The following is a 19,417-nucleotide window of genomic DNA, read 5'->3' as shown; positions in this document are numbered from 1 at the left end:
CATATGTTGAGTATGATGCAATTCCTCATAAATTCTATTAAAATATATTTATTTAATGTATATATCTTATTAAAGCCTTATAATTAATGTTATTGATGTATTTTTATGTTATATAGAAGTTTTTATAGTGTTCCTATGCGTATCTTAATTTTTCTCCGGCGCGTACGCGTATCCAAAGCGTATATCGGTACGGATTTTAAAATAACCTTCCCGATACGCTAAACGTATACGATACTTTAAACCTTAGGCATAGATTAATTTAAATATGAATAAAAAAGTTGACTATAGATTAATTTAATTATGACTATAGCCTAATTTTATATATTTTCTAATATTTAATTATTTTAAATATTTAAGTGATATTTACAAAAACTTTAAACATTTAATCATTAATAAAGTAAAATATATAAAATAGAACACTAACAAATAATATGGAAAAAATTATTTTATTAAGTAGCAATAATTTATTATTTTTGTTAACAATATAATTAATCCAAATTACTTAATTACTTAATTAGTAAAACATTTTCTTAACAAATTATTAAAATAAATATTTAATTATTTTAAGAACATTGATTCCTTTCCTAAGTTATAAGTTTTGGTTATTTCACTTTTCTTGATAAATCCCATGCATCACACAGGTCCCTACTAGTATAAACACATTTACTGGATAAAAAGGTCTAGATCCAGCAAGGCAATAAGGCCTAGAAACCAAGGATTTTGTTAGATATTAACTCCTCTACGGTGTTCATTACTCCTAAATTTTGTGGTTATTTTTTTCAAATTTTGCAAAAAAAAATAAAAAAATATCATATGGAAAACTACTTGCTCACAACCAATTCAGTATCCTTTTTTATGCATTGCAAACTTTTTTTTTTTGGTAGACATTGCAGGGGCCACTTCTAGTATAAAAACAAAGAACTATTTGTGCATCCAAAATTACTAATTTCAAACATATACATCAGTTAGCATGCAGTAGTTTTATACCATAATCAGTATTTTTAAAGCTGATGCATTGCTTTTCCTGCCCATTGACCAAAATATGAAGGAATGGCGCATGCTGATAAGCAATAAAATTGTGTAAAATGGTTAATCTGCATATTCAATTGGACTAAAAGCCTCAGTATACATCAGTCAACTGTTGAGTGAATAGATTTATACATGTTCTTTTCTTTTTTGCATAGAATATTATCATCTTCACTACATGAAGCCACTACCTCACTGTATATTTCCACAAATAAAAACTCCTTGCTTCATGTTTATTGAAAACCAAAGTCAATTGTTCATTTCCTCACAGATGTTGCATTGTTAAGCTTCCCAGTCATCATCACTTCCATTAGTACCCTGAAAGAAGTGAATGATCATGAACATGAAATGCATTGACAGAATTGAGCAATTCTAACAGGGGACATTTGGTGTATCACTCAAGTTCTATCATCTATGCTCTGAAGACTTGGTAGGACCTATGGAAAGATGGCAAATGAAAAACATTGACATGAATCATGACTGTATGGTGTGCAAGTTGGATGAAGACCAGCATTACTGCATGTTTTTCAGTGGATTTCAGATCCCAGCATGGTTTGAGATCAAAGGCAACCTCTGTTTTTTTTTTTTCATCTTTTGTACCAAAAGAAAAGGTAGCTTTTGTTTTTATTACACCCAGTATTTTTAAAGGTCTCAGGCATTTTTTCTATCACAACTCACAAGTGAGGCTAATTTTGTGAGGTACACCTGGCCTGAACCTAAAAGTAGGTCCAAGTGTCGCAGAAATGCATATATTGGGATGAATGACTGGAAAAACTCCACCATGGTTCATGATCGAAGGTAACTTTTGTTTTCTTTTTCATCTTTTCTACCAAAAATTAAAAAGGTAACTTTTGTTTTTATTATACCCAGTATTTTAAAAGGTCCACGTCAGGCATGTTTTGTCTCATAAGTGAGGCTTATTTTAGGTCACCTGGCCTGAACCTAGGAGTAGGTCCAAGTGTAGCAGAAATGTGCACACTAGGATGGATGAGTGGAAAAACTAGAATACTAAATAGGGTCAGAATTGATGTCGTTCAAAGGAACCTAGGTAGTTTGAATAAGTGATAAAATGAGAGAAAGTAGAAGAAAATGGTTTGATTACATGCATAGAAGACCATTAAAAGCACACCTAAGAAGTGATCTATTGCAAGTTGAAGGGGCTAGAAGGGCTAGGGGTAGACCAAAAAGGACATGGGTCGTAGTAAGAAATGTTTTAAGTGCTCATAATTTAACAATGAATATGGCATTAAAAAGAATGGAATGGCGAAACAGGATCCATGTAGCTAACCCCATATAGTCGGGATAAGGCTTCAATGATGATGATGAATGACATGTGAACCAAAGTGCACCTCGCCTTGATTGTTAATATGCTTGATGAATTAACTTTGAATTTGATGTTATATAACACATATGATAGAACCAAAGTGCACCTCGCCTTCTTGTTTTCAATTCGTTGGCAATGCCATATAACACATGATAGAAAAACAATCTTATTAAATTAAGCTTCATGAAGCTAGCAGGAAACCAGACCTGTGATTCACTCGAGAACTCTTCTATATCATCATCTTCAACCTACAAAGTTTGAAGATGGCATTAGTTTATCACCAAGTACCAAAGCAATTAATTATCAAAAATAAAAAGAAATTCCCATATACAGGAAAGCAGTAAAAGCAATTTACACTTGTTCACAAATGCCAATACCTGAACCTTCTTTTGCATTGTTATCTTTCTTGTTCCTGCACTTTCATATAAGTCACACAGATTGAGTTAATATGCCAATGGTTCAGCATGCATAGGTAGTACATGCATAAGTTTACATGCCTCGTTTATAAATTAAAATCTCTAACAAGAAAGAGCTTGATTTGACAATAACTATAAGGATGAATATTATTTAAAAAAAGTTAAAAAATTTGATTTCAATGGAAATGTCAACCACATAAAAATATGAAATATGTCAGAAATATCAGAAATTTCATGCAGATTTGTTGCAAAATATTAATCTACAAAAAACCATTTTTAACATTTTTTGGAATTATAAAATGACACAATCTTTTAAATAATTATATTTGTTATAAAAGATAAAAATGGTACTTTTTAAATGATTATTTCAAGCAAGCCTCTTCCTCCACTTTGGATAAAGTTAATATACACAATAATTGTTATATAGCACTCAGTGTTGATATTCTTAGTTATAAATATAACTTATTATATTTTATTTAACATGGAAGTTATGATTCCAGTCCCATAATTTAACAATGGATCAATGCATTTGGCACTGAACAGAATGGAAAGGCAGAAAAAGATTCATGTAGCCAACACAATATAGTTGAGACAAGGCTTAGATAATGATTGATGACATAGTTGTCAAGGTGACGCCTAGGCAACAAGGCACCCTTGGAGGCTCACCTTGCCTAATCGCCAAGTAGTTTTGTACATCGTGTGATAAAATACTTCTATATTCTTAATTTTGAGGTTATAATTATAAAATGGACAGTACTAAACTAAAATATTCATTTTGTGTGTTTATATACTATTTTTTTTTTATGAATGTGTTTATATACTAATTTCCTTTTATTATTTTCTTATTTGGTAGGGTTTAATCAACAGAAACATTGCTAAATGCTATATTTTCTTCTTCTTCTTTTCCTATAACAAAATAGGGGTTCAGCCCCCATATTTTTTGAATTTTCTTTTCTTTATTCTTTTTCTTATGAATATGTTGATTTTCTATACTTAAACATGAAGTTTATACTTTTCTTATGAAAACTATGGATAATTAATTATTAAGAAAATATGGTTATGGAACCGAGGGAAGTACCCTAGGATATATGTTTTTTGCTTAAAAAAAATCCATTGCCTAGGCAACTAGGCGACAAGGTGCTCCCCAATTGCCTAGCCTCGCCATGGCGCCTTGAAAACTATGATCGACAATGATATCAGAAAGACTTATAAGCAATCAACTGGATTAGTAGTGGTAACGAATCAGGTGGGTATTCATTAAAATTCACCTTGGGGGAGGGGGGGTTTGATCCTTTCGCAATAGCTTATTATGTTAATGCATTGACTATATTTCATCAAGTTATGTAGAAAAACATTTTATAAAGAAAAATAACAAGGAAAACTTCATCTACCATGACAAACTTAAAAACTAATGGATTTAAATATAAGAGTCAAATTAAAACAAATTATTCGGATGATCTATCTACATGTAACTACTGAAGCTCAAACAAAACCATTTTACTGCCCTTTTTTACCAGGAAGCCAAATCCAAATCATATGGGGCATGTTGACACCAATCCATGCATTACATGGATTGCTTCTAGTACCTATATTAATTAGCTGTTTATAGGTAATTAAAGCAAATCTTATAATACTAAATTAAACACTGACCGGGCTTTCTTTCATTGACTATTCTCGCTTTCTTTCTTGGTCCCTGATCCTGCAGGAGAAACACTTAAAGAAGTGCCAGCACACACACACACACACAAATAACAGATAAAGAGGAAAAAGGATCTTCTCTCATATTAAACTCATCTTCATCAGTCATCACTAACAGACCAGAAGATAAGTTGTACAAGATATATATTGTATGGACTAAGTCAGCATCTTACCTTAACTTGACCAGTCTGTTGTTCTGAATCAGCATGCCTCAACTTGTGATGAGAAACTGGAAGGCATCAGTAGTTCAGGTCATTCAGATTACATTGATCATTTAAAGCTAAAAGAAATAAGTCAGGAGAAGTATAGACCTTGTGATTTTAAGGATTTACTTGAATTTCTTGAGGATTTCTGAAAACAAAACAACTTTTCATAAGTCACACTTAAAACTAAAGATAATATTTTACTTATAACTTTAGTTGTCATCCATTTATTTACAAATTTCACAAAATGCTTAGGTACCCAACAGCTCCACTATAAGAATTGTTATACCATATGGATTTAAAAGTAGACCAATTACATATTTCAAAAAATGCTAAGGTATCAAACTGCTCCACTATAAGGCCCTTTTCCCATCAACTAAACTAATAAAGTATCGGTAGCCACCCTCAGATGTTAATAGTAGTAGGCCCCCACACATTGGAATGCACAATATGAAATGGAAAACTGGATCTTCTATTACATGAAGGAAAAGATGTTCTGCATTGCTTCCTTAACTGGCAAGTTTGACATTGAAAGTTACACATTCAACATGACTTAAATAACGAAGGAAACAAATATTAATAACTTGAAGGACACATGACCTAGATGGTTGTTATGCCATAAAAACACCTGACTCTTATTTGAATAACTTGACTGACCACTTAACTCTAACGCTGATGCCACAAAACCAGTCATATTATCAAGAATATAGAGACTATCTACCATGCTTCCTCTATCGATTCAAGGAATGGGTAATACTGCTAATGGAAAGAAAATTGAAAAGAAGTTTCAGAATGTGCAACACATTAGCAAGGGCAAGGCCATGAGGAAGGAGTATTGATCCGTGACCTACAATGGAAGAGAACAATCCATTTGAAGCCTCACTTTATTTCTTCCAAACAGAGGACTAATAGGACTGAAAAAGATTGGACTTACCAATCATGAGGGGGGAATCAGTGGATACATGGCAGAGGCACCACTACCTAATGTAGACGCAAATGAAGTAGAGGGAATACTAATAGCTGCACTATCCATCTAGCACAAAGCCCTGCCATAAGACTCCAAATGATCATGGAAGGAGTTATTGATATCCTCCTTGAGGTCAAAACCAGCAATGATGCTCCTGAGTAATACTAGTAGGCACATTATTACCTTGAGAATCCCAAGCTACTTTTGTCCCTGCATCAGCATCTTGTTCTGTTCCTGGCTTTTTGGTGCCCACTTCGTCATTCCAACAAGGTCCCAACAAGTATCAAGAGTCTGCCTAAGGTGTAGGCAATGTGTATGTTAATTTATCATCATACTTCTTGTTATCCCCTTCATCACATTGTAACCACCTTTTGCAGCTAAAGCAATTTGTTGCTCCCCCTCAGCTATAACCATCACACTCTGCCTACTCTCCTCAAACTGAACCAAGGCATACACCTCTAGTACTAAAAAGGTAGCTCACTACTCCCCAAAAATTCAACTCTAAGGGGTTCATACACAGGATTCAGTCCCAACAAGAATGCAACAACTAACTTCTTATATGCCTTAGCATCTTTGTCATTTTTCCATTCAATGGCCTGATAATGGTCCAACTCCTTCCATACAAAAGTAAGAGCTGAATAGTAGGTTGCTAGACTGCGGTCCCCTTGTTTACAGGTTGAGGACTCCACCTATAATTGATAAATTTTGGCATAATGACTCTTCTCAAAGTAGGTTGATTTTGCCTACTCACATATCTCATTAGTCATATCTGCCTACATGAAATTTTTTCACTTCATATTCCATAGCTACAAGTAGCCAAGACATCACCATATTGTTCTCCTAGTCCCATCTTCATGTTCATCAATCCCACTTTTAGGTTCTTTCACCTTCCCATTAATATATCCAGACTTTGCTCTTGTTGTAACATAGAGCTTGATGTCCTTAGACCATTCCAAATTATTCAACTCATTCAAGGGTGTGATTGGCATAGGGAAAACCATACTTTCAGCCCCAACACCAACTGTTCCTTGTGACAAAGTAACTCCGGAAGTGGTACATTCATCAGTTGCCACTAGGACAGCTTTTACAAGCACCAAGGAGTAAAGCTGAGGCAAAGAAAACTAATCGCACACCTCTCCCACTACTCACGTCAAGATAGGACACCAAGATGTAGCTGAACTGCTGGAGGAACACAAAATCTTTGCTCAAACACCCACTAAGCAACCTCCACTGATAAAACAGTCAATACACTTCATGGGATAACAGGGAACAGTACATCCCTACTAGGAGTTGCACAACTCCTTTACAGCACTTGCCACCAGAATATTCTCCTTGGTGTTATGGCTAAGAGAGAAAGCAAAGGAAGGGAGAATCTGTAGGTCTAACCAGTTTGATCAAGTTGTCTCCTCTATATAGTCCAAAAAACACAAAAAAACAAAAGAACCAGTGGAGAATTGAAAAGAGAGTGAGAACAGAATGAATCAAGATCCAAAAAAAGGTTGGACTGGTGGCACCCTTTTCTTTGTTTATAATAGAGAGGCAAAATAAAAGATGAAATTACAGCAATAACCCTGGCGACTCAATAGAAAACTAACAATAAAAAACAGTTGACTCTACCACTAATAAAAAACAATATAAAACTAACAATATACTAACAAGAAGTATTATTCTACCATAACATATGGACTCAAACAGTTGACTCTACACAGGTGTCTATTACCCTAGAGAGATCGCTACACTTCATGGTCACAGTAATAAAAACAATAAATAAAAATAAAGGGGTGTTGTCAGACATGGACCCCATCCCTAGAGGATAATACATTATAAGTGGATCTTAATACATACAACTAGTACAATGCCACTCTAAGCGAAAATGAAAAGAAATACAATAACAATATATAATAGTGTAGTAGATCATATAGTATTTTGTTAGGACAAAAACCTATCTACTATCCCTTTGCTCATAGTCCTCAAGCTGATGTGGTGACAATATCAATTTGTCTGCAAGTCATGGTGATTGCAAGTCATATCTTTAGTAAAAATATCAACTAATTGAAGATCAGAAGCTATGTGAGAGATAATAGTTATGCTGGAAAGATACTGACCATGAATGAAGTGACAGTCAACCTTGATATGTTACATGTTCATGGAAGATGGGATTCGAGGCAATATGAATAACATTCATATCATCAGAAAAGATAGGTGTGGGGGTTTAAAGACAATAGATGGGATGCTGTGAGCTAGGATAAATAAAAAGTATTCATGGGCTTCCGGGCAATGGACAAGATGCTAGAATTATATGGCTAGGACAACAAGAGCCTCACCATGGAAAGCAATCCAAGCTACTCTACCTTCTTTCTTTCCTTTGATCAGGTATGATTTGCATTCAGGTAATCTCATTAAATTCTGGGAGCAAGTTTGGGTTGGGGATTTTCCTTTGGAGGAGCAATTTCCCTCCTTGTATGCTACGTCTAATTTCAAGAATGAACCTATTTCTTCCTTTCTGGTATCTTCCAATTCTAATTCTGGCATTAGTTAGAATTTGGGTTTGGGATGGGCCATTAGGAACACAGAATTAGATAGCACTTTGACTCCATTGGGCATCCTAAAAGGGGATTTCCTAGATTCTACAAAGCCTAATAGCCAGATTCGAACACCTTCCTCCTCTGGGTTGTTCACATGTGCTTCCATCTTTAGTGCTTTAACTAAACCAACTCTTAATCTTGGATTGTCTTTCACTGTAAAAGAAATTTGGTGTAGGCCTACTCCACCAAGGGTTGGGTGTTTCTGTTGGGAAGTATTCCTAGAAAGAATTAACACTAGTGATTTGCTCCAAAGAAAAAGACCCAAAAGCTGTATATCTCCTCGTTAGTGTGTTCTTTGTAAGGATGAAGGTGAAATTGGTTACCACTTATTAATCTCCTGCCATTTTGCTAAAAGTATTTGGATATGGTTTATTTCTTTGTTTGGATGCAGGTGGATCCCCCCCCCCCACTTAATATGCAAAGCTTATTTGCTTCTACAACTTTTAGTTGGCCAAAGAAAAAGGGCAGGGTGATATGGAGGTGCGTAAAGGGCTGCTGTATGCTGGGCAATATGGGAAGAAATGAACTCAAGGATCTTCTCAGATAAGGAGAGAAGCCAGGAAACTTTACTGGAAGTAAATCAAATAAGGGTGACACATTGTCTGAAGACTTTGAACTTGTTTGAAGAATTTACAATGGATGAGTTACAGAGGAAATGGATTGAGACATCAACTTCTGCAACAGCAAAGGAGGATGCATGTCCTATTTGGTCTCCTTCTCCTAGTGGCTTTTTTCAAACCGATTTTTGATGGTAGCAGTGCTGGAAATCCTGAGCCTTCAGGCATTGGGGGAGATTTCAGGAATGAGGAAGGAAATGTAATTGCGCTTTTTTCAGGACCAATTGAAACAAGTGACTCTCTTCGGGTAGAGATACTAGTGGCTTTGGAAGGAGCACACAGAGCTAAAGAATTGGGCATCAGAAGTTGATTATAGAAGGAGATTCTAAGGTGGTAGTGGGGCTGGTTGAAGGAAGAAATGAATGGACTGTAGAAATACAGCAATGAAAAGAAGTTCAAGTGGCTAACAAAGGATATTGATGTAAATTCTCATGGATTAAAAGATTTGCTAATTCTTTTGTGGATGGATTAGCTAAACAAGGGGTTAATAGGGTTTCTCTTCTCTGGGATCAATTGTAATTGTAATTGTTTTTCCCACCTGTTGGGTGGACTTCTTGGTTGGGAGATTTAAGAAAGATTATCTCCCTTTTCATGTACTGAATCCTTAATTCTGTTAATGAAAAGCTATTTGTTATTGATGAAAAAATACCATAAAAAAAAAAACAACTTTCAATATAAGGAATATCTTTTGTTAAGAACCATTGAATCCATGCTACAATACATTCAGAGTTCTACTAATTTGAGAAGTGCTCTAAAGCCTTACCTTTCCCTCCATTTTCTCAAACAAGGTGGATATAGTAGTTTGAAGTAATGGACCAGATTTACTAAGAGTATGTTCTTTGGACTTCTTAACTGACAAGGAATGCTCTTGAATTTTGTCTGAGAAATTTGTCTTTGTTGTCACATTCTCATCAGTGGTGTGGACCACCAAGCTAGAATCTTCAGCCTGTGCTATCATTTAAGGGAACCAACAAACTCTTGCAAAGGCTATTTTGTTGAATGTGCATCAATGCTGAAAAAGGAATTTTGATTTAACACAAAAATATACAAAATAATCATGTATAATGTGGATATTTCTAAATGAGCGCCTCTTAACTGCATCATTATGCTCCCCACTAACTTTCATTTCCTTCACTTCGGATTCATCAGAATCAGTACCAGCAGAACCATCTCCAGAAGAAGTTTCTGCAAAACTGCATCAGCAGAAAAAGAAAAAATGAAACCAACTAGATGCTTTAATGTTTGAAGTACAAAAAGAGAACTAATAAATTTCAATAAATGGAACTTATAATTTTTTTGGCAACTGCTGACCAGGGAAAGGGGTCAGTGCTTGGTGCAATAGTAAAAACCCAGGTTGACAAGAATGATGATGTGGATTCAAATTGGAAAGTAACCACTTCATGCAAAAAAAAGTGTCAGAGGTTAGGTCAAATACTCCCAAGACCCAGATAGCTAGGACCAGAATTGAGTATGGCCCTTTAGCTGCTGACCAGAGAACATGAAGGAGGATTCAGGAGGCACAGGAAAAAAAGGGAGAAATAGTACCTACGATTAACATGGTTTGGAAGTGCAACACTGCCACTTCCATGAAGAAGTAATTTACTAATTTTATTAATAGAATGTACAACAAGTGCTGTAGATAAACTTGGCTATCCAGCCAGAGCATCTCACTCTCTTCATCATTCATTGCAGAGCAACCTGCTGATGTCATAATGTTGTATTGTTGTCAGATGATGTAAGCAGGTCATACAGACCATAGGAGCCTCAAAGTCTGAAATCCATACCATTGCACAATGTATGGTTTTAGAAGAATTTTGAAGCAAGAAACAAATGCAGTTTCACTCCACTTTCGAATTTTCAAAAATTCCTCGTGTGAAAATTTGAGAAAATACAGATCTTCCAAATTTGTTTCATGTAATCCATCAAGCCATTCTTTTGCAAGTTTGACCACTCATATTTGATCCATATGAATGTACCAGAAGTGTCAACATTATTTTTTGAGTCATTTTAGTAGTCGCTCAAGATTGAACAGACACTCAAAAGGAGAAGAAAAAAATAAGAAAAGAAGAGGGAGAAAAGAGAGAGAGAGAGAGAGAGAGAGAGAGAGAGATTTTGATAAAAGAGAGTTGGGTTGATGTGTTTAAACAGCCGCCCCCTCTTAAATTTATATACTAGTATCATACTTGTAAAAGGACTGAATTGCTTACATGGTAAGATAAGATAACAAGATAAGATAAGATAAAGCTGAAAAAAGACTAATCCTAATCTTATCCTAATCTTATAAAAGACTAGTCCTAATCTTATCATAAAGAATTAATCCTAATCATAACTTATTGCTGACATACAAACAGTGGGGACCACCTTAGTGGGGTCCACACTAGTGTTCTCTACACTCCCCCTCAAGTTGGGAATAGATGTTTGTCATTCCCAACTTGCACAAATCTGCTTCTAACTTCTTCCTTGAAACCGCCTTGGTGAGAAGGTCTGCCAGCTGCATGTCGAAGGTGATGTATGGAAGACATACTTCTTGAGATGTAACCCTTTCTCTGATAAAATGTCGATCCACTTCAATATGCTTAGTTTTGTCATGTTGTACCGGATTATGGGCTATATTGATGGCAGCTTGATTATCACAGTACAACATCAAGGGTTTCTCATAAACAATACCTAACTCCTCAAATAATGATCTCAACCATAGGATCTCAGCTACACCATTTGCCATGGACCTATATTCAGCTTCAGCACTGGAACGAGAAACAACATTTTGTTTCTTACTCTTCCAAGAGACAAGGTTACCTCCTATAAAAGCACAATATCCAGAGGTAGATCTTCGGTCATCAACACACCCAGCCCAATCAGCATCTATGGAAACTTCTATCTTCATGTGAACATTATTCTTGAATAAAATGCCTCTACCTGGGCACCTCTTCAAATATGATAGTATCCTCTCAACTGCAAGGAGGTGAGTAGTCCTAGGAGAGTGCATATACTGACTAACCACAAATATAGAGAAGTTTTCCAACTAATCGTTGGAACATAGCTTTATCTTCAAGGGTTTCTCCACCCTCTACACTGATCTTGTGATTTTGTTTAATGGGTGTGTCAGCAGGCTTAACACCCAACTTTCCTGTTTCTTCCAACAAGTCAAGAACATACTTTCTTTGAGAAACAAAAATCCCATGCTTGGATCTGGCTACCTCAATGCCCAAGAAGTATCGTAGTTCTCCCATATCTTTTACATCAAACTCTTGCTGAAGAAGTTGCTTAAGGGACTCAATCCCAGTATTATCATTTCTTGTTACTACAATATCATCCACATATACAACAAGCAAGGTTAAGGAAGAATCCACTCTCTTAATAAACAAGGTGTGGTCTGACTGGGCCTATACATATCCGAACCTTTCAAGGACTTGTCTAAATCTATCAAACCAAGCTCTAGGGGATTGTTTTAGTCCATACAAGGCTTTATTCAACCGACAAACCTTCTTTCCTGTCTCTGTACCATAAAATCCAAGAGGCAACTGCATGTAAACCTCTTCTTGCAAGTCTCCATTGAGGAAGGCATTTTTAACATCCATCTAATACAACGGCCAAGAGTAACTGGCTGCAAGAGATAATAAGACTCTGATTGTGGTCATCTTTGCTACTGGTGCAAAAGTTTCCAAGTAGTCAATACCATATGTCTGAGTAAATCCTTTTGCAACTAACCGGGCCTTATACCTTTCAATAGAACCATCGGCATTATGTTTCACAGTGAATACCCATCTACATCCAACCAGTTTCTTACCTTTAGGCTGATCAACTATCTCCCAAGTATTGTTTCTAATGAGGGCATCCATTTCTGCTTTTATTGCATCTTTCCATTCTAGTACTTCCAATGCTTCCTGTATTGTTTTGGGAATGGGAACATCGGCAATGGATGCGAGAAAAGACTTATAGGAGGGAGACAAATGATCGTAGGACAAGAATTGAGAAATGCTGTGAGCTGTGGATGTGGTGCAACGACGCTTGCCCTTACGAACAGCTATGGGAAGATCAAGATCATCTAATGAAGGTGAACTTTGCAAGTTCACAACTCTCACATTTCAAACTAGACATCTGGATAGATTCAAATAAACTAGGAAACAAACTCTTCAAAGCCCGAAGAGATAAATGACCCATCCTATTATGCCAAAGCATAGCCTGATCAACAGACTGAGAAACACAAGACCTCTTAGTCTCACTATCTTCCCAATGAGGACTCCCCCCAAGCAGATAGACTCCATTTGCCTCACGGCCAGTCCCAATCACCTTCCTTGTCTCCAGATCCTGAAAAACACATCAATCCGGAAAAAAGGTTACTGAACAATTCTGGTTTTTTGTAATGCTACTAACTGAAAGCAAGTTAGTACTAAGCTTAGGAACATGCAAAACCGAAGATAAGGAAATAGCATTAGATGTCTCCCTTGCCAGAAATAGGAACGAGGGAGCCATCAGCAATGGATACTTTGTCTCTACCTGAAGATAAGTGATAGGTAGTAAATAGTGACGGCAAACCAGTCATATGGTCAGATGCTCCAGAATTTATTATCCATGAATGATCTGTATTACCTGTGACTGAGGCATGGTGAGCTGAGGCCCGATTACCTGAATGAGCAAAAGCTGAGGTAGGGGGTGCTAATGGTGTTTGAGGAGGTGGAGCTGAATTACCAACTTCATTTTCCAACTGAACTAGAGCAGCTCGGACAGCAGCTAGAGTATCTAGAGGATTGCCTCTTGTGCCAGATGAGGTTGTACTATCAGTGTTAACAGCCATATTTGCATTCCCCTTTTTGTTTCTGGGTTTTGCTGGAACTAAATGTGGATGTAACTTCCAATAGGTCTCTTTAGTATGTTTAGGTTTCTTGCAATGCTCACATACTAGGTCCTTCTTAGCTTCCTTCTTCATGTCTCTTTTCTTATCACTCCCAAATTTGGGCTTAACTACTGCCAGAGCTGATTCAAAAGGCTGTTGTTGTAGCATAACTTTTCTTCTAGTCTCTTCGTTGTGCACTAATGAATAGGCCTGGGACAAAGTTACACTGTCTCCTGTCAATAGTTGCTACCTCACAATATCATATTCCGAATTTAGACCAGCCAGGAACTCAAACACTCTATTAGTTTCAATCTACTTTCTGTAAATCTGTGCATCCTTCTGACTTTCCCATTCAATTGATTCAAGGTGGTCAATTTCATGCCACAGGGATTTCAAGATTGAAAAATAAACAAAAACTTGTTTCTCACCTTGCTTGAGATTTTTAACCTCACATTTCAGCTCATAAGCCCTAGCAACATTAAGGGGCTGAGAGTAGGTTTCTTTCACAACATTCCATATTTCTTTGGCTGTTTTTGCCCATAAGTAATTTCGGCTGATGTGTGGCTGCATGGAATTGTACAGCCATGTCATCACCAAATAATTTTCCTGAATCCACTTAGCATAAGTGGGATCCTCCTTATTTGGTTCCTTCACATCTCCCAACAAATAGTTCAGTTTTCCTCTTCCCCCAATGGCCATCATGGCTGATCGGGTCCACTCTAAGTAGTTTGAACCATCAAACTTTACAGTTGTAATTTGGAAGGTGTTTTCAGTCATGCCACCTGAACCAGTCCCAAAACCACCCTCCCGTTGGTGCTTGAACTCCATTCTTGGTTAGAGGTTAAGCAAAAAACACCTTCTATTTACTGTAACAATAATCCTACTAGGTCTGGAAAAAAAAAAAAAAAACTAACGACAGTAGGTCTAGAAGCAGAAATCAGATTCAAAGAAAGAAAAAAAATTTCCAATTCACTGTATCACTGTATCACTGTATCAATCAGCCTACTAAATCTGAGAACTAAGAGCAGTTGGCCTGGGTACAGAACTCCAAAAACAAAGATCAGAGAACAGTCCTGGATTTCAAGGTTCTCTTAAAACCCTAGAAGAGAAAAAGAAAAAAAATTCTATATAGCCGTACCACACAAATTAAGCTATCCTTGCTGCTGCCCTCAAGAAGGAATAAGACCTTACCCAGGAATTTCTGAGAAAAAAAAAACTGATCTTGATTCAAAAAATACTTGCTGAAATTCTGATCGCCAACTTTAGTTTGCTCAAAACTGATCTTGATTCTGATCAATCCGAGAAACTTCTGAAACAGAACTGATCTCGGAGAAAAATCTTCTTGATCGCCAACTTCAATCTTGATGAGAGAACCAAAAAATCTGATTGGCACCTCCAATCTTGACCAAAGACCTAACCTTGATCAATTAATTCTTCTCTGATTCTTCCTGATTACAAGGAGCACTTTCCAATCCTTGGACAGTTGTTGAAGACTTCTGTTAATCTCCAAGAATCAGTCGAATGAAAAAAAAAAAAAACTCAGACCTAAATAATTCTCATGTGGTCGGCTGAATTAATTCCACATGAGAAACCCTAGATCGAATGCTCTAATACCAAGTAGTCGCTCAAGATTGAACAGACACTCAAAAGGAGAAGAAAAAAATAAGAAAAGAAGAGGGAGAAAAGAGAGAGAGTGAGAGAGAGATTTTGATAAAAGAGAGTTGGGTTGATGTGTTTAAACAGCCGCCCCCCTCTTAAATTTATATACATAGTATCATACTTGTAAAAGGACTGAATTGCTTACATGGTAAGATAAGATAAGATAACAAGATAAGATAAAGCTGAAAAAAGACTAATCCTAATCTTATCCTAATCTTATAAAAGACTAGTCATAATCTTATCATAAAGAACTAATCCTAATCATAACTTATTGCTGACATACGAACAGTGGGGAACACCTTAGTGGGGTCCACATTAGTGTTCTCTACAATTTTGAATGTTGGCACTATAGTCTCTACTCCAATATTAGTGCCTCTCAGAACATATCATTTTTAGCTATGATTGGGATTATGTCTTGGATATGACTTTGAGGATACCTTTTCAGACAAAGGGTCTTCCATTGGCAGCACCAGAGGAGAAAAAGTTGCAACGATTCAGATACAGAAGATACCTTTTCAGATGAAGGGTCTTCCATTGACAGCACCGGAGGAGAAAAAATTGTGACTATGGTAGAGATTCACGATATAGATACTGGTTTATTGTTTGGGCAAGAAGAGAGTGAAGCTATTCCAACCCCTACCCCTGCTGTTTCCGACAAGAAAGAGAATGGGGATACAATAGTGTTAAGGATGGTTTCAGAGGAGGACCGCTCTGCTCTGGATGAAGAGGTGACCGGACCCATGCTACAGCAGTGTTCAGGATTTGGTGAAGAGATAGCTGTTGTCAACCAGAGGCCAAATGCAGATCATCTATTAGGGACTGAACAAGAGAGGTCTGGAAGTGAGCAAAGGTTGTTTAAGGACATGTCAACTTCCCCTATCAGCGCATGAGATGATCTGGAAGGCTGCACCCCTCACCCTAAATTGGTTGTGAATTCAAAGACTGTTCTATTGGCAGATCCACGTCTCTCCCCCTCAATTTCAGGTATGCCAGTTGTAAGTACGGTGGTAAGGCAGTGTTGATGGTCTCCTTGAAAGACGAAGATGGAGTAGGGCTTGGGTCAAGGTTGCGAGTCAAAGTTATGGGTATGCCAAGGTCCCCAAGGAGATCTAGGAAGTCTCGGATAATGATGACGGTCATGTCTGGGGGTTGTGCTCTGTCCCTTTTTATAGGGAGGATCCCAAAGTTATTGGGAGAAGGATCATAAAGAAGACCTTTCCTATTAGGAAAGGGAACTTTTTGTCTTTATGTCGGTAATCGAAGGACCGCCACGTGTCCAGCGAGATCCTCTAGAAATAAAGTTTCCTTTCTTCTGAGGATTCTCACATGGTACATATTGGCTACATCCCCTTGGGGGTTCTCTTGCGGCCACGTGTCCGGGATGAGATCTTGGCTCAGATGACGTATTTGAGTCTCTCATCGGTCACCCTCAAGATGCCTCATCACAGTTTGTTGTGACGTGGATTACCCGCAAGCGAGTATTGTTGGTTTTGGACTTCCTCTACCGCTTGTCATGGAATGAATTGTCATTCTTATGCTCATCGCAGGATACTGCTGTCATGTTGGGCTAATTGTGAGCATGTGATGTCATATTGCGTCCATTAGTAGTCTACAATGACGTTCATTGCTCATCACAAATCTCCAAAGCTTCTCTACGTTCATCACAAGTCCCAGAAGGCATTTTATGCCCATCACATGCCTTGGGTAGCTTTCTGTGCTCATCAAGTGCATGAACCTTCCGTTGCTTTGACAAAATGTTTCTGTACCATTGTAGGGGTGTTTCGGTTGGGATTTCTCCACATGGCTTTCCTTTGACGTCCTCATCATAATCCCAATGATGGTAGACTACATGTACTTACACTAGTCATTTCAATTTGTGGTACTAATCCTTCTTCTCTGCCTGAAACAGGTGCTCCAAGGTTGAACCACTCCATTAAGATTAGAGCCCCTGGTACTGAATGTGGTGAAAGTGGTTGTTTTAAGAAGGTAGTGGAGATTGAGGGGGTGAGAGTAGAGGAATAGTAAAAAGAAAAAGGAGAAAAGATTTGGGAGCTAATCAGTTCTTTATTTGAGGATTTAAAAGCCAAAGAAATGGCAAGCTTCCAAGAAAATGGGGAGGGGCAAGGAACTATTCTAGGTGCAGCCAGAAAGGAGCTTGTTGGTGGGGCTAGGGAAGAGGTAGAGGATTCTGTTGCTGAATTCATTGAGAAACTAGGCTGCAAAATAAAAGACCCAAATGACTTGAAAGCCTTTCTAGGAGGTAAAGAAGGTGGGGGAAAAGATAGAAAGAGAAAGTTAAGTGAAGTGGAAAGACAAAAAAGGATATTGAGGGGAACAAGGAATTTAATGGGAGAGGGGAAGGAAAAAGAAGCTCTAGGTAAGGTTAATAAAGAAAGGGGCATTTGAAACAGGTTGTGATGCGAATTCTAAATTTGGAATGTAAGAGAATTGGGAAGAGATAGGAAGAGAGCAGTGTGATTAAGGAGGTGCTAAGGAAAGAAAAAACGGATATAGTTATAATTTAAGAATCCAAGGTGGAAGATTTCGATAGAAGGTGGACCAGGAGCATATGGAAGGCTAGAGGAATAAGTTGGGCCTCAGCCCCCTCTTGGGGTGCCTCGGGGGGTATTTTAACTTTGTGGAATAATGAAACTCTGGAAGGGGTTGAAGAGTTGGTGGGCAAGTTAACAATATCAATCAAGTTTAAACAGGTGGAGGACGGATTTGAATGGGTTTTGACCAATGTGTATGGACCCAATGATCATAGGGAGAGAAATGAGTTATGGAAAGAATTGAGTGACATTAGAGGACTTTTGAAGGAACCATGGTGCATTGGGGGTGACTTTAATGCTATAAGATTTACTGAAGAGTCCAACAATCCAAGACAGAGGATTAGTACCAAAATGAAAAAAAAAAAAAAAAAAATCAATGAATTCATTAATTCCCATGAACTCAAGGATTTACCTCTCCATCATAAATTCACTTAGTCAAATCTCCAACCCAACCCCAGCTGCTCCAGACTGGATAGATTTCTTTTCTATTAGGAATGGCAACGGGGTGGGTTCGGGGCGGGGATCATATTCACCGTCCCCAACCCCAATTCTGAAATAAACCCCCATTCCCGTCCCCAATCCCCGTTGGGGATAAAATTTGTCCTCCATCCTCGATCCCCGATGGGGATGGGTTCCCTGTGGGGACCCGAATCCCCGAAATGTATTCAGATAACAATATTTTTTTTAAATAAATTTACTTAAAAAATTTAAATTATAAATAATGTTTTAAAAATGTTTTGATATATATAATAGAATATAATATAAATAATATAATAGTATATTTAATATAAGTAACATTTAATATATATAATTGGGGATGAGGCAAGGCGGGGACCTCAATCCCCATCCTCGACCCCGACCCCGACCAAGGATTCCTATTAATCCCTGTCCCCGTCCCCGTCCCCGCCCTGCCAAAACAATCCCCACCCCGACCCCATCGAGTCGGGGAAGTTGGGTCCTCGTCGGGGATGGGGAAAATTGCCATCCCTATTTTCTATGTGGATTTGGAGGAGCATTGGAACAATGTCGTATCGAGGGCTTTACCTAGGGTAACATATGATCACTGGCCTATTACTCTTTATTAAGAAGAGATTCAGGGTGGAGGTCCCGCCCCTTTTAGGTTTGAAAATATGTGGTTGAGCCATCCAAGGATAGTCCACAAGGTGAAGGAATGGTAGATTTCAAAGAGCCTTGATTGTTGGAAAAAGGGGTATCTTTCTTTGGGAGGTAGAATCACCCTAATCTGGTCAACCCTAACTAATTTGCCAATCTATTACTTTTCAATCTTCAAGGCACTAGTCAGTGTGCAATGTGCAAGAAGATTGAGAAGTTGATGAGAGATTTTTTATGGGATCTGGAGGAAGGTAAAAGGGATCATAGAGTTAGGTGGGATGTGGTGAGTAAGTCTAAGGAGGAAGGTGGGCTAAGCTTAGGGTGTTTACAAAGAAGAAACTAGCTTTGTTAGGGAAGTGGCTTTGGAGACTACCTGAAGAGAGAAATAAGCTTTGGACAAGAGTGGTTTTAAGTATACATGGG

The 19,417-nt window shown here is 37.6% G+C and overlaps 1 protein-coding gene across 2 annotated transcripts in view; it reads right to left on the bottom strand.

Moving 5' to 3' along the window:
* Positions 1–1,076: 1,076 nt before the first annotated feature.
* The window catches only part of LOC104591174 (uncharacterized), a 42,904-nt gene continuing 24,563 nt past the window's right edge, over positions 1,077–19,417 (bottom strand). Inside the window, exons 2-9 of one of the 2 annotated variants that reach the window (XM_088886427.1) lie at positions 9,911–10,029; positions 9,600–9,784; positions 4,776–4,815; positions 4,638–4,693; positions 4,417–4,459; positions 2,728–2,762; positions 2,557–2,598; positions 1,077–1,344 (exon numbers count right to left, since the gene is read on the bottom strand). In XM_088886427.1, coding sequence (XP_088742553.1) covers positions 1,309–1,344; positions 2,557–2,598; positions 2,728–2,762; positions 4,417–4,459; positions 4,638–4,693; positions 4,776–4,815; positions 9,600–9,784; positions 9,911–10,029 — 556 coding nt within the window. In that variant the 3' untranslated portion in view covers positions 1,077–1,308. Of the gene's footprint in view, positions 1,345–2,556; positions 2,599–2,727; positions 2,763–4,416; positions 4,466–4,637; positions 4,694–4,775; positions 4,816–9,599; positions 9,785–9,910; positions 10,030–19,417 lie in introns of both variants that reach the window. The other variant, XM_088886426.1, reaches the window with a different exon arrangement.

Source organism: Nelumbo nucifera, chromosome 4 (genome assembly GCF_055504915.1).
Source record: "Nelumbo nucifera cultivar China Antique chromosome 4, China Antique-T2T, whole genome shotgun sequence".
In the NCBI taxonomy this organism is placed as follows: Eukaryota; Viridiplantae; Streptophyta; class Magnoliopsida; order Proteales; family Nelumbonaceae; genus Nelumbo; species Nelumbo nucifera.
Note: the sequence above shows the minus strand (reverse complement) of the source record. Positions and strands in the feature narration are given on the sequence as shown.